General features: G+C 42.0%; 1 protein-coding gene across 1 annotated transcript in view; it reads left to right on the plus strand.

The window, feature by feature from the left end:
• The window catches only part of ARFGEF3 (ARFGEF family member 3), a 190,466-nt gene that overhangs the window by 1,880 nt on the left and 174,559 nt on the right, over positions 1-14,027 (plus strand). Inside the window, exon 2 of the mRNA XM_030853353.2 lies at positions 5,304-5,355. Within this exon, the coding sequence (XP_030709213.2) occupies positions 5,304-5,355 (52 nt within the window). The remainder of the gene's footprint in view (positions 1-5,303; positions 5,356-14,027) is intronic.

Genomic DNA, 14,027 nt, shown 5'->3' on the forward strand with positions numbered 1-14,027 from the left:
TGAATGTGGGGTCAGGGGTGTGCTGGGGGGATTGGTGTGAGCTGGTGGGTCTTTTGAAGTAAATTGGACTTGGAGAATGGGTAAGCTGTGGGTTTCTTCTCTTCTTCACTTATGTAGCAAAGATTTATTAAGACCTCCTCTGTACTGAGCAGTGGGGATAGAAAGATGAATAAAATGCTCTCTCCCTATAATTAGTTTGTTAGAAGGGTATGTTGGAGGGAGAATGAGGCAGAAACAAAGACATGAAGGTATGGTTTCCTGTTCTCTTTCCCACTCCAGTCCATTTTCCACTGTTCCATTTTTTTTTTTTTTTTGGCTATAAAATGCTTTTCACTCCTCAACCCCCATACTTTTTTTTTTTTAGAGTAAAGTGTGAATTCCTTAGAATGCTTTTTGGAATCTAGCCCCAGCCTTCTTTCCCATCGCCCCCATAGCAAGGGTTCGTCGGTCCCCAGTAAGCCACGTACTTTCTTGTACATGCCATGTGCTGCCCACTTCTCTGCCTGGGCTTGTGCTAATCCTTCTGCCACAGCTTTCCTTTCCAGAATCCCAAGGCCCAGCTCACATACGAAGCCTCCCCTGAGCTCTGCAGTCGAATCAGTTGCTCCTCTGGGCTCTGAGCCCTGCTGTCAGGACCCTCTTATAGCACCTGCTGCTGGGGATTACAGTTGGTTATGCACAAAGCTACTCTTTTAGGGGCAGGATGATTGAGAAATATACTGGATTCAGGAGACCAAAAAACCTGATTCAAGCAGACTTAAGCAAAATAGCATGTATTCACTATGAACTAAATACCCCTTGGAAGGCTAGCTGTGGGTGGAGTTTGGTTCAGGAATTAGATACTGTTTCAAGGACCTCACTCTGCTCTTTTGGGATGATGAACATTCTCAGCATGAGTCTCCACAGCTTTGGGTTCATGAATCAGCACACTTAGACAATCTCAGGAGAGAGGGATCGTCTCTGACTTAGACCATCATGGGAGAGACGGGTCATCTTACACTTGGGGCCATTATAGGGAAGAGGGGTCACCATGACATTTAGACCATCCCAGGAAAGAGTCATCTCTTATCAAAAGTACCATTGGAGAGAGGGGTCATCCTCACACTTATTCCATCTCAGAAGAAAGAGCTCATCTCCCACTAGGACTATTATAGGAGAAAGATATTTAGACCATCCCAGGAAAGAGTCATCTCTTATCAAAAGTACCATTGGAGAGAGGGGTCATCGTCACACTTATTCCATCTCAGAAGAAAGAGCTCATCTCCCACTTGGACTATTATAGGAGAAAGACATTTAGACCATCACAGGAGAGAGGAGTCATCTCCCATTAAAACTGTCATAGAAGAGAGAGAGAGAGCATCTCCACGTTTAGGCCTTTACAGGAGAAAGGGGTCATTTCCCACTTGGCCTATCATGGGATCATCTCAAGAGAGTGGGGCTCTTGCAGTCACTCCCACCCAGCCCTTGGTGTCACAGTTCTCTCTTCGTCCTGATGGGTTGAGTATGTATCCCTGAACCAGTCCTCTGGGCTAGCTGGCTACAAGGCCCAGTGAAATCCCAGGGTCAGGGAAGGATGGCTTCCTCAAAACAAAATTAGGGTTTGCTGCTTCAGAGGCAGCGGAGTGGATGCCAGTCAACGAAAGCAACAAATGTCTACAGTGTAGACGTGAGCTTCCTGAGCACAGGGACTGTATGCTTGTCTGTGGCTTCTGTACCTACGATATGAGAGGCACATGTTCAGCACATACATAAATCAACGTGTTAATGTCTTATTTGGGTTTTAAGTGATATTTGTCTTGTTTTCTAGTTACATATGCTCATTTTAGAATATTGAAAAATATTCGAACACTATAAAGAAAAAATTAAAATCACCCATAATGTCACCACCCAGAGAAAACACTCATCGCATTTTGGAGTATTTCCCTTCTGCAGAGGGTTCTACGTATATGGCGGATTGTTACGTGTTTTTCAACTTCAGCTTTTCTTCTACTTTATTATTAATATGTCTCTGAAAATCAGTTTTCTTAATGGCTGCATAATAACGGGCAAGGAACATGTATGTACTTTTTCTCTATTTTAAGCTATCTAGGTTAGATACTTTTGTCAGTGAGGAAATGGTCTGAGTAAGGAATAGAAAAGAACAAGGGACTGGGTCAGCGTGTGGAGAGCCTGAAAGAATAGCATTCTCCTTCAAGCACTGGCAATCCTGGAGGCTTGGGAGCTGGGAATGGCAGGATGAAATAGAATGGCAGAACATTAGAACTGGACCATGTCCCTTTTAGAAACTTTAGGTGTTTGCATATATCAGGGAGCTCCTGTAGAATGGATTTGGAAAATGGAGAAGAGAAAGAAAATTAGAGGCCTGAATACCAAGTAAGAGAAGAAGGATGGTCTATCTAACCACCATCCTTCCGTCCATCTCTCCACATGCTTTTCCCTCCAGCCACAGCATCTGTTACCTTCACAGCTAACCTTCTGAAAAAGTGAATGTAACTAAACATACTGCATAGCACAGGGAGCTCTACTTAATGCACTGTGGTGACCTAAGTGGGAAGGAAATCCAAAACAGAGGGGACATACGTACATGTATAGCTGATTGATTTTGCTGTACAGTAGAAACTAACACAACATTGTAAAGCAACTATACTCCAATAAAAATTAATAATAAAAAAAAGGGAATGTAGTGATTGTGTCCACATCCTCACTTCCTGCTTACTTTTAAACTCTCTGCGATCTGACTTTCTCCTCTGTTCTTCCACCGCCTGAGGAATAAGGTACCCAGACCTCAGTCTAGCAGACCATGCTCACATCCCTCTTACCAGTCCTCTCAGCCACACTGGGCCCCCACTTGACCTTGGCCTCGTGCCCGCACCCCGTCCGTTTCCATCTGACCTCTTGAGCTGCTCCGTCCCCTTTGCAGCTCCTCCCCAGCCTAAAAGTTTGCGTTTCACAAGAATGAGCCGTTTCACAAGAATGAGCCGTGAGCTCTCCTCTCTGACTCGCAGCCCGACTGGAGTTGAACACTTTGAGAGCCACAGCTTCAGTTTCTGAGAATGCGATGCCCACATTTACGTCCCTGGGCTTCACCTGTGCTCTGACATGCCACCCCCGATGCACCTTCCTACCCGGCGTCCCTTCTGGAACAAGATGGGCTTGTTATGGCTGCTCTGTGACTGCCTTTCTCTTTTCCCTTTCCTCTAGCTCTCTGTTAGCACTTGTAGAGTTGGGCCCTGTTGCACATCCTGAGTTGAATACAAACTCTTCTGTGTGATGAGGAAAACCACAGCGATTTGGTTGTTCAGCGTCAGACCCTCTTCTTGGGAAGCAGCGTCCAGTTGTCCTGGGCACTGGTTGCCCTGTTGACTGCTGGCCTGGACTCACCCATGAGGTGCAGACTCACTCCCTGCATCTGCATCTCAGGCTTTTGTTTTCTCATTATCCTGCCTCATCTTAAGAACTGACTTCAGTCCTTCTAGTTCCTCCCTTGGCCTTGTGACCACAGCATCACCGACCCTACTGATCCATCTTTCTATTTTGCTATCTGTCTGGCGTACACCCGCTGTTTCGCCCCATGGACCGCAGCGGGCCCAGACGCTATCATCATGTTTTGGCCTGTTCTCAGTCCTGAGTCTCAGGGATACATTTGGTGTCCACTGTTCCCTCTGATCTGTTAGCAGGGTGGGGAGAGATGTTTCTCCTTCCCCAATAAAAATAGTTCAGATCAACAGGGCTTGTTGACTCTAAACAGTGAAGAGAGAAGGCAAGAGTTTGAACAGAAAAACTGGAGACCGGTTGGAGTGTGTGATGTTGTGATTTATAATAAGAAATGTATATATATTTGGTCCTGGTCCCTGTTTCTGGCTCAGAGCTCCTCAAACCCTTGGAATTTCCCAAGTGAAGAGAGCTATAGAGTCATTTGTTAGGTTAATGAAGTGATTGTTGGACCACACGTACGGATGGGGGCTGGCTGCCAGGAAAACCATCCTTTTCAGTCCCACCCCCCTGACCTCCACAGAGGAGAGGGGCTGAAGATTGAGTTCAAACACCAGTGGCCAATCAATCATGCCTATGTAATGAAGCCTCCGTAAACCCCCCAAAGGATGGGGTTTGGAGCACTTCCCGGCCAATGAACACAGGGACATTTGGCGAGAGTGGTACAGGGAGAGAGCAAGGCCTCTCTCTGCCCTTTCTGCACACCTTGCCTCATGCATCTCTAGCATCTGGCTGTTCCTGAGTTATATCCTGTAACATACCAGTAATCTACTAGGTGAGAGTTCCTCTGAGTTCTGTGAGCCATTCTAGCAAATTAGTTAAACCCAAGGAGGGGGTTGTTGGAAACTTTAATTTCTAGCCAGTCGGTCAGAAGCCCAGGTGACAACCGGACTTGAGATTGGCATCTGAAGGTGGGGTGCGGGGGGGTGTTACAGGCTTGTAGGATTGAGCCCAAATCTGTGGGATCTGATGCTCTCTCCAGTTCGTGTCAGAGTTGAGTTAAATTGGAGGACACCCAGCTGCTGTCAGGGAATTGCTTGTTGGTGTGGGAAAACCATCCCCCCGCAACCCTGACGTGCACGTGCGCACACACACGCAAACACACACACACACACACACACACACACATTGGAATTGGGTGCAGGATTGTTGGAGCTATTGAAATAGAACAGTTTTTATTTTTGAAGAGAATCGTGAATGTTTCATTATCTCAACAACTGGAGGCAGCAAGAGTGTGAATAGTCCACAACAACGGTAAAGTACTGAACATCCAGGTCAGAGTCATGAGACTTGGGGGGAGAGCCTCCCAGTCAGTATCCCTAACTATAGTATGATTTTTAAAAAGTTTCATCTGCCGTGTCATAAATGTGTGTGAGATGAGCTGTTGCATAAAGTGCTTTGTGAACTTGAAAGTCTCTCACAAGTATAAGTTATTATTTAAGGGTATTAAAACGGTATTTTCAAGGAAATAGCTTTTCTTTCTCTATTGTTATTGCAAGAATACAACATTTTTAGCCAGGTGCAACTAGATTAAATTGGCAGTCTGTTTCAGGTTAGGAATTTAACTATTTGTTCTGTCTCTAAGCGAAATGCGTCCTAATCTTTACGCTCTGAGAGGAAGTCTCGTGGGCTATAGCAAAGGAAATGGATTTTTAAGTATAGATGATTTGCGTGCAGATAATTGAGAATTGACTATTTATAATTATAGGAATTTCCAGGGGGAAAAAAGAAACTAACGGTGAAATTTGTATACAATCTAAATTCTCAGTCTTTACATATTTATTTTTAACTTTGTAATTTTCCCTTTGCAGAAACCCTGGATAGCGTGGATACCATTGTGAAGATCCCTCCACACTTGCTGAGGTAAGGAGACTGGAGTTGTATAATTAGTGGAAGTAAAAATTGCCCGCTGTGCTCTCTTGAAGGGCCAGAAAACCTCACTGGTTTATAGCATTTTACTTGCGGACTGGTGGCTTTTTTGCCTCCGTGAACTGGGATATTTCATGAGGTTAGCATGATGGGAAGCTGACTGCACTGATTTCTACCTGTCTTTGGAGTGAATAAAGTCAGTAATCCGAAGGAACCAGCTGTGGAAGTCAGGGATGAAAGGATAAAATTGGTCAAGGAGAGAAATGACCAAAATCTAAGTGAGTGGATGTGGACAGTGGACAGAATCTTCCACTGTGAGTTGGGAAATGGCGCCCCCTTAGTGGGAGAGCAGCCCTGCACCACGTGGGTTGGATTTAAGCTCTCACTGGCCCCTTGGTTGGACACCATCTCGCAAACTCTATAGGCATCAGCAGCAGCCCTGAGACAGTGAATCTATTTCCCCAATTCCTCAACTTCCCACCCCCCACCCTCCTCCACCATCATGAGAGAAATACATGCTTTTTGTGGAAATTGGGAAAGAGCAAATAAGAAAGTTACCCATAATTACACCACCTAAGGATAACCACTGAACACGGCTTAATAGATTTTCTTAATAGACTTTCCCCCCAGCACACATACAAATTAATATGAAGGTTTATTTACAAGTTTGTTTCCTGCTTGTTTTTTCGGTCAGCACCATATGAAGAACACTTTCTAATATCAATATATGTTCTTCAAATTAAAATATCACATAAATGTCCATCGTATGGCTGCTGCAACATAAATTATTTTGCAGTTTTCTTATTGTTAGACATTTGGATCGTTTCCAGATTTTTCTTTGCAATTATTAAAAATAATCTTTTGTTGCATATAGTTTCTATATTGTCAGGACACTGATTTATTAGGTATTTTCTCTTTTCAAGTAGATTAAACAAGAGTTATGTTTCTGTCTTTTTAAAAAATGTGTTACTTCTGTAGTGTCTGCTACAAGCTGATACATTGTAAGGTAATTCATATGTTAATCAAACCAAGTGTACTTTTGTGGGTATAAAACTTCTAAATGGGTAGAATGTCTGGCAGCAACAGTCTTGCCTGGAGGAGGTATATTCCAGCTGGGGTATCCATGTGAAAACACTCCAAGAGATACGAAGGCGTGGATGGTTTAAAGGAGACGATTTCCCAATTTCTACCCTGTCTTAAAATTATTTGCTTTCAGAACTGATTTTGCCATGTCTCCTTTTCCATTTCACTTCTTAACCTTCTCCTGACAAAGGACAGCTCTTACCCATCCCATCCCGAATCTGACTGTGGTGTGTTTTCCCGGGGTGCAAAACCCTCTTCCTACCAACAAAGGACTATGAAAATATTAGTGTCTGTGTTGATAAAGGGGATGAATACAGTGATCAGGGCACACATCTTTTTGCAGGTTAGTTTTTACTTCTTGGCTTTCAACAAAATTGAAGGAGGAACTAATCTAGTTATGAGATAATAGACAAAAAGATTTTTTGATGATAAATCTCCTTCATTCCTTTCTTATATAAAAAATCGTTTCTTATTGCTTATGTCTTTAAACCTGGGAAAAAAAGGTATGGAATTGATGTTAAACCCCACCTTATTTTAGCAATAGAGAATATTCATCTATAGATATATGAACTAGTTGAGAAAAATAAACAAGCCCTGTCCATTTCTTTAGAAATACATTTCCAATAAAATTGTAATTTCCATGTTAAGTATATTAACATTCTTATAATTAATGTTGTTTGGATCAATCATTTGCATCAGAAGAAAATGGAACACTTTTAAGCCTTATAGCCACAGGAAATTTTTAAAACTCACTTTATACACATTTTTGTTACAGAGAAATATAGGGAGATTAATAAAATCAAGTGTTAAAGCATGTTATATCAAGAGAAAATTCTCTGGTTGGGGGTGGGGATAAAGTGGAAATACAAATTCCAGGAGACAAAAGAACAATACAGCCTTTTTTACTCTAAAAGAAGAGTTTGTTCACGTATTTTTTGATGGACGAAGGTGGTTTTCCAATTGGTGTGGTATTTGGATTTCATTAGATACCTTGAAATGAGTGATACGTTTTAATTAAAATTTTACTAATTCCAATATGCCAGAATTACAGCCTTTGCCGTTAATTAAAATTATGGTTGAGAAATTTAAATGTCAACTTAAAATGTGTGAAAAATGGAATTTTAAAATTTTCTTAGTGGCTGTATGAGTAAAAACATTTGATGATACTGCTCTAAAGGTTGTTTCTCTATCCAAAGGGTTGTTGAAGCTACAGTGAGACTTTCTATGGTTTTGGGTCTCTGATAAGGTTTGCCTTCAGCGTTAGGGGCAAGAAGGTGATGATGATACCAGAAGAGGCTCCTGGTACAGTGCCTGGGAATGTTCATCAAAAGACAACTGACATTTTCCAACTCTAGGTGTGTGTGTGACCAAATGAGTTGGAGAAAGTACAGTGTTAATGGGCCGTGTTTGATCCCATTTAGCCACTGAGCGTTGCTTTTGTCCATGGTCTTGAGCTTTACCCCAGAGCCAGCTGGCCATCTTGTTCAACCATAGGAGGTAATGACAAAATTGGTGGGAAAGTTGCTGGATGAGGAACCGTGGAAGAATATGAATATATATATATGTGTGTGTGTGTATGTGTGTGTGTGTGTGTGTGCGTTTACATATCTTCACCATTATTAGAAATATGATTCAGAGTATTTGTCTGAATGATAAAAAGCTGGTGATGTCATCCTGTATACGGAGGAATGTGTGTCATTGTATTCCAGATGTGCAACAAAGTCCATCAAGCATTCTTGTACAGAGAACTGAATGTATGGATGAGACATAGCAGATTTAAGCCTTGCACTCAGTTTTATATTCCCAGGGAGGAGAATGAAGACAAATGTAGCTGGAAAACACTGTTAAGAGGCACCAAGTATAAATATATTGTAGAATTTTATGCATATCAGAAGGTTTCAGTGTGACTGTGATTTGCAATAGTTGGGAGCCCTTCAAAGCCTTTTTTAGGGTATAGGAATAAGGCATAATTAGAACAAAAACGAGCTATTGAATCAAGTCTGATTGCCTATTTCATTTGATATCAGGGAAGTGATATAATGAGAACATACACCATAGTGGACTTTCCCCCTCTGTTGTGAATCAGTTTTCCTTTAATCCTTTGATTCATCTTCCAGGCATTTTTCTTTTCTTTTCTTTTTTTTTTTTTTTTTTTTTTTTTTTTTGCGGTACGCAGGCCTCTCACTGCTGTGGCCTCTCCCATTGCGGAGCACAGGCTCCGGACGCGCAGGCTCAGCGGCCATGGCTCACGGGCCCAGCCGCTCCGCGGCATGTGGGATCTTCCTGGACTGGGGCACAAACCCGTGTCCCCTGCATCGGCAGGCAGACTCTCAACCACTGCGCCACCAGGGAAGCCTTCTTCCAGGCATTTTTAAGCCCACAGGGCGCTTACTCTGTCCGTTATTATGTTTAACATGGCATCTTTCTATTGTTTGAGCACAATAAATCTAAAAAAAAATTTTAAATGTAGGCACTGTAAATATTTGCTTATAAGAAAGAACTTGGATATGTTAAATTTTTTTTCTTCAGTTATATTTCTATTTTAATGAGTTTTTTCTTCAATGATATTTAGTATACGAGAAAGAAGCCAGGTTCATAAACTATTTCTTGGCATTCTGATTTCGTATTCAGATTGTTTCCATTTCTGTTACATAATCACGTAGAAGTGATTATTTGCAGATTTTTTTTTTGTTTGTTTCAGGTTTTGGAAAGAGCTATGAGGACTAAATCAAATCCCAAATACTTTTTAAAAATTAAAAAAAAATTTTTTTTAGTGGGAGGCAGGGAGACGCAAGAGGGAAGAGATATGGGGATATATGTATATGTATAGCTGATTCACTTTGTTATAAAGCAGAAACTAACACACTATTGTAAAGCAATTATACTCCAATAAAGATGTTAAAAACTTTTTTTAATTGATTTTTATTGGAGTATAGTTGATTCACAATGATGTGTTAGTTTCTGCTGTACAGCAAAGTGAATCAGTTATACATATACATATATCCACTCCTTTTTAGATTCTTTTCCCATATAGGTCATTACAGAGTATTGAGTAGAGTTTCCTGTGCTATACAGTCGGTTCTTATTAGTTATCTATTTTATATATAGTAGTGTGTATATGTCAATCCCAATGTCCCAATTTATCCTTCTCTTCCCCATTTCCCCCTTAGTAACCATAAGTTTGTTCTCTATATCTGTGACTCTGTTTCTGTTTTGTAAATAAGTTCATTTATACCCTTTTTTTAGACTCCATAAACAATATCATATGATATTTGTCTTTCTCTGTCTGGCTTAACTTCATTGAATATGCCAATCTCTAGGTCCATCCATGTTGCCGCAAATGGCATTATTTTGTTCTTTTTTATGGCTGAATAATATCCCATAGTATATATGTACCACATCTTCCTTATCTATTCATCTGTTGATGGACATTTAGGTTGCTTCCATGTCCTGGCTATTGTAAATAGTGCTGCAATGAACATTGGGGTGCAAGTATAATATCTTTTTGAATTATGTTTTTCTCCAGGTATATGCCCAGGAATGGGTTTACAGGATCATATGGTAGCTCTATTTTTAGTTTTTTAAGGAACCTCCATACTGTTCTCCATAGTGGCTGTACCAATTTACATTCCCACCAACAGTGTAGGAGGGTTTCCTTTCTCCACACCCTCTCCAGAGTTTACTATTTGTAGATTTTTTGATGATGGCCATTCTGATCGGTGTGAGGTGATGATACCTCATTATAGTTTTGATTTGCATTTTTCTAATAATTAGTGGTGTTGAGCATCTTTTCATGTGTCTCTGGCCATCTTTGTGTCTTCTTTGGAGAAATGTCTGTTTAGATCTTCTACCCATTTTCTGATTGGGTTGTTTTTTTTTTTTTTTTTGATATTGAGCTGCATGAGCTGTTTGCACATTTTGGAAATTAATCCCTTGTCGGTTGCTTTGTTTGCAAATGTTTTCTCCCATCATGGCTTTTCTTTTCGTTTTGTTTATGGTTTCCTCTGCTGTGCATCAAATACTTTTGCTGTGCTGATTTTCTTATTTTTGCTTTTGCCATTAATTGACTGCTTTTCAAGTTAAATATGTTAACATTCTGATAGATAATTACTAATACTGTTCTGATCAATTGTGTACGTTAGTAGTGATAGCTCAAACCAGAAGAAAATTGCAACCTTGAAAGAAGTATGGTTGTATTATCTTTTTTTTTTTTTTGCCATTGATTGCTCTGAGGACTTCTTGTGAAAACAAAAGTCTAGATGTCACGTGAATGCTTTTAGTGACTCTGATGACTGGAGTTGGTCATGCATAAGGCACTGAAGGGGAGAAACCCACAGAAAAATGTTTTAGCTGGAATGAAGGAGTGGTCAGAGGCATTGCTTATTTCTGCCCTGGGCTCTTTCGCTGAGCAAATGCCCACTCTCGTTGGTGGTACGGTGAGCAGCCTTAGCAACCAGGATGGGGATTCACGCAGAGTGCCCAGTGAGATTGAACGTCAGGGATGGAGGAAGGGCTAGGGAACCCGCCCTGTGGAATATTTCCCAAGTTTGTTAGTAGATAGTTATATGAAAATCTTTCCACCTTCCTGCCCGTAGTCTTGCTTTTGATCTTGGGGGTGAGACTTAAGCACCCTTATCTTCCTCCATGTGGAGACTGGACCCTCACTGTCTTTCCTCCTCTCTCCCCTCTTCTTATACTTCAGATCTTACACAGCTTCACGGGGTTGAATAAAACCTGTGAGTTGGTGGGCCATCGCGGTGTGCCCACACTCAAGAAAGAGGCCTTCCAGAGCTCAGGCTGTCACTCAGGTTGGGGTTACCATCTCCTTGGCCTCCTTGTGTGACTAGCAAAAGGCAGCTTAGATTGATCACTCACAGTGACACACTTGGTAAAATGTCTCTGCCCAAGTCAAGGTATTGCTAATAGTTACGGACTCTGTTGTTGTTGGCTGCTGGTCTTTCAGCCAAGTAAGAAATAAGTCCTGGAAGCTGCTGAACAAGAGCTATTAGTAGTTAACAACATTAAATGTTTTCTCTTCCCGTTTTTCTACTTCCTCTCACCCCCTACACTTCTTCCTTTTTCCCTGTGGTTTTGGGAATCAAGTAATATAACCAAAGTAACCTGATCATTTATGGAATTTTCAGGGCTGCTCTGGTTTTTTTATGAATATTTAGGGCTGATGTCTGTTTTGTGAGGCCGTCACCAGGCTGAAGCCCACCTGGAGGTACCGTAACTTCTGTAATGTTTAGCTTCATGCAAGTTGATGCATTGGTCTTCCCCTTCTGTGCCCCACTGTCTTTGTGATGGCTTGGTTATGATGATACCTACATCTGTCTGATCATTTTTCTCTCTGAAGTGTTGAAAAGCTTATATTTTTATCTAACCGTATATGTTAGTAGGAAAAGGGCTTATGCCATTTCTGTGGACCGTTCAGTACCATTGCTGTTTGCAGTCATTGGCTCTTTTAGAACATTCTTGACCTGCTGGCGCATTCCCAGGGAATGTTCTTCCCTTTCTGATGGACTCCTGCAGTGTTCTTCTGCTTCCGAGTCTTGGTTGGAAGTTGTCAGCTTCTCTGCTGGCATCTGGGCCAGAATGTCCTGCCTGCTGTCTTCTCTAGTGGATTTGAAACTCGAAATCCTGCCTGGAGACTGTCATACAGAGTGAAGTAAGTCAGAAAGAGGAAAACAAATACCGTATGCTAACACATATATGGAATCTAAAAAAAAAAAAAAAAAAAAGGTTCTGAAGAACCTAGGGGCAGGACAGGAATAAAGACTTAGACATAGAGAATGGACTTGAGGACATGGGGAGGGGGAAGGGTAAGCTGGGACGAAGTGAGAGAGTGGCATGGACATATATACACTACCAAATGTAAAATAGCTAGCTAGTGGGAAGCAGCTGCATAGCACAGGGAGCTCAGCTCCGTGCTTTGTGACCACCTAGAGGGGTGGGATAGGGAAGGTGGGAGGGAGACGCAAGAGGGAGATGTGGGGCTATATGTATACATACAGCTGATTCACTTTGTTATACAGCAGAAACTAACACACCATTGTAAACCAATTACACTCCAATAAAGATGTTAAAAAAAAAGAAACTCAAAATCCTGGAGCATTGGGTCTGGATACCCTCACATGGGTCTGTGTGGATCTGCAAGGAGGGTGCTTTTCAGCCCGTGCCGAGGCCCACAGACGTTCGGCCTCTACCACTTTGGACATCATGGCTGATCTGCCTGCTCTTGTGTGTACTACTCCATCTTCCCTGCCAGATTTCCAAGAGGCTCACTTTCCCAGGACTGGACCAGGGTGAGGTGAGTGACGCTGCGTTGTACAAGTACATGCCAGATCCTGTCTCAAAATTTTTATGTTTTGCTCATCATAGAATTTTTACATTAATTTTGAGTTTTTCAAATGTGACCTTAAAATGTTATTTATCTTGAGGGCTGAGATTTTAGTGCTCCCTTAAATTTTGTACCCAAGGCCAACTCCCTTACCCTAGTTCTGGCCCCACACTCCCCATTCTGTCAGAAAGTTCTCACAGCTTCCGAGGCCAGCCACATTCAAGTCAAGCTCCATTCTACCTCCTCCAGCTTCTACAGACTGTGGTCCTGTCCTGCTTTGAATCGCACCTCAGTGGCAGGCACCATCAGAGAAACAAGCCTTTCCCATGACCAAGGACACGTTTAGTAAGGCCCCCACTCCAGGATACCCTCTTGCACATGTACTAGGGTTTTACAGAGGGCATTTCCCAATCTCTGCCCCTTCTCCTTTGGGGACCCTCTCATACGTTGAAGTAGAGCATACTTGTTACAAGTCCTCTTCCTTTTGCATGCCAAGACAAAGACAGCAGGTCTGGAGGTCTATAGTTAGCAATCCAATACTCCCCTTTATATGGGACACTAAAATAATAGGGGGATGTTTTCTGAGCTGCTCTCTTCATCAAAATTGTCCACTGTGTGTCTCGTAGCATGCAATCTTTCTCACTTCCTCTTCCTACTTACCCTTGAAGACTGAGCTACGGTGATCTTTCTCTCCTTCATACTCTCACTGTACTCTTCACATGATTCTGTCATGGCATTTATCAATCAGGTTGGCTGTTGTTTAGGGAGTCTGTTCTGAGCCCCTATCCTCAAGGAGTTCATATATATAAATTATTCATCTTTTCACCCCCTAGTTCAGTGCCTCTCCAGACTCTGCATCTCAGGGAACCTGTGTCCTCATCACCTAGATTCTTGGAAAACATACTGTTTGGAAGAATCTGTGCCAGAATGGGAATCTCAACTTTGGCAACAGAACCTCTAATATCTCACTGGCCGAAATAGTAGGTCCCAAAGAGTAGACCGGAAACCCAACACCCAATCCATTGACCTCAGCTAACATAGTCTTAAACTCCTTACTCTCTACTCAACCAAAGCCCTGACTAGTCTAATGTGTATTATTAGATTGAGGTTGAGGGTTGGTGATAGTTATCAAGACCCTGATTACTATTCTGTATCAAAGGACATTGAATATACAAGAGGTTCAGCTCTCATTGGGTTCCCATGAAGAGTCCTTGGCCCACCTGGAAGAAGCACGCAGCCTGCC

Source organism: Globicephala melas, chromosome 14 (assembly GCF_963455315.2).
Source record: "Globicephala melas chromosome 14, mGloMel1.2, whole genome shotgun sequence".
NCBI classification, from domain to species: domain Eukaryota; kingdom Metazoa; phylum Chordata; class Mammalia; order Artiodactyla; family Delphinidae; genus Globicephala; species Globicephala melas.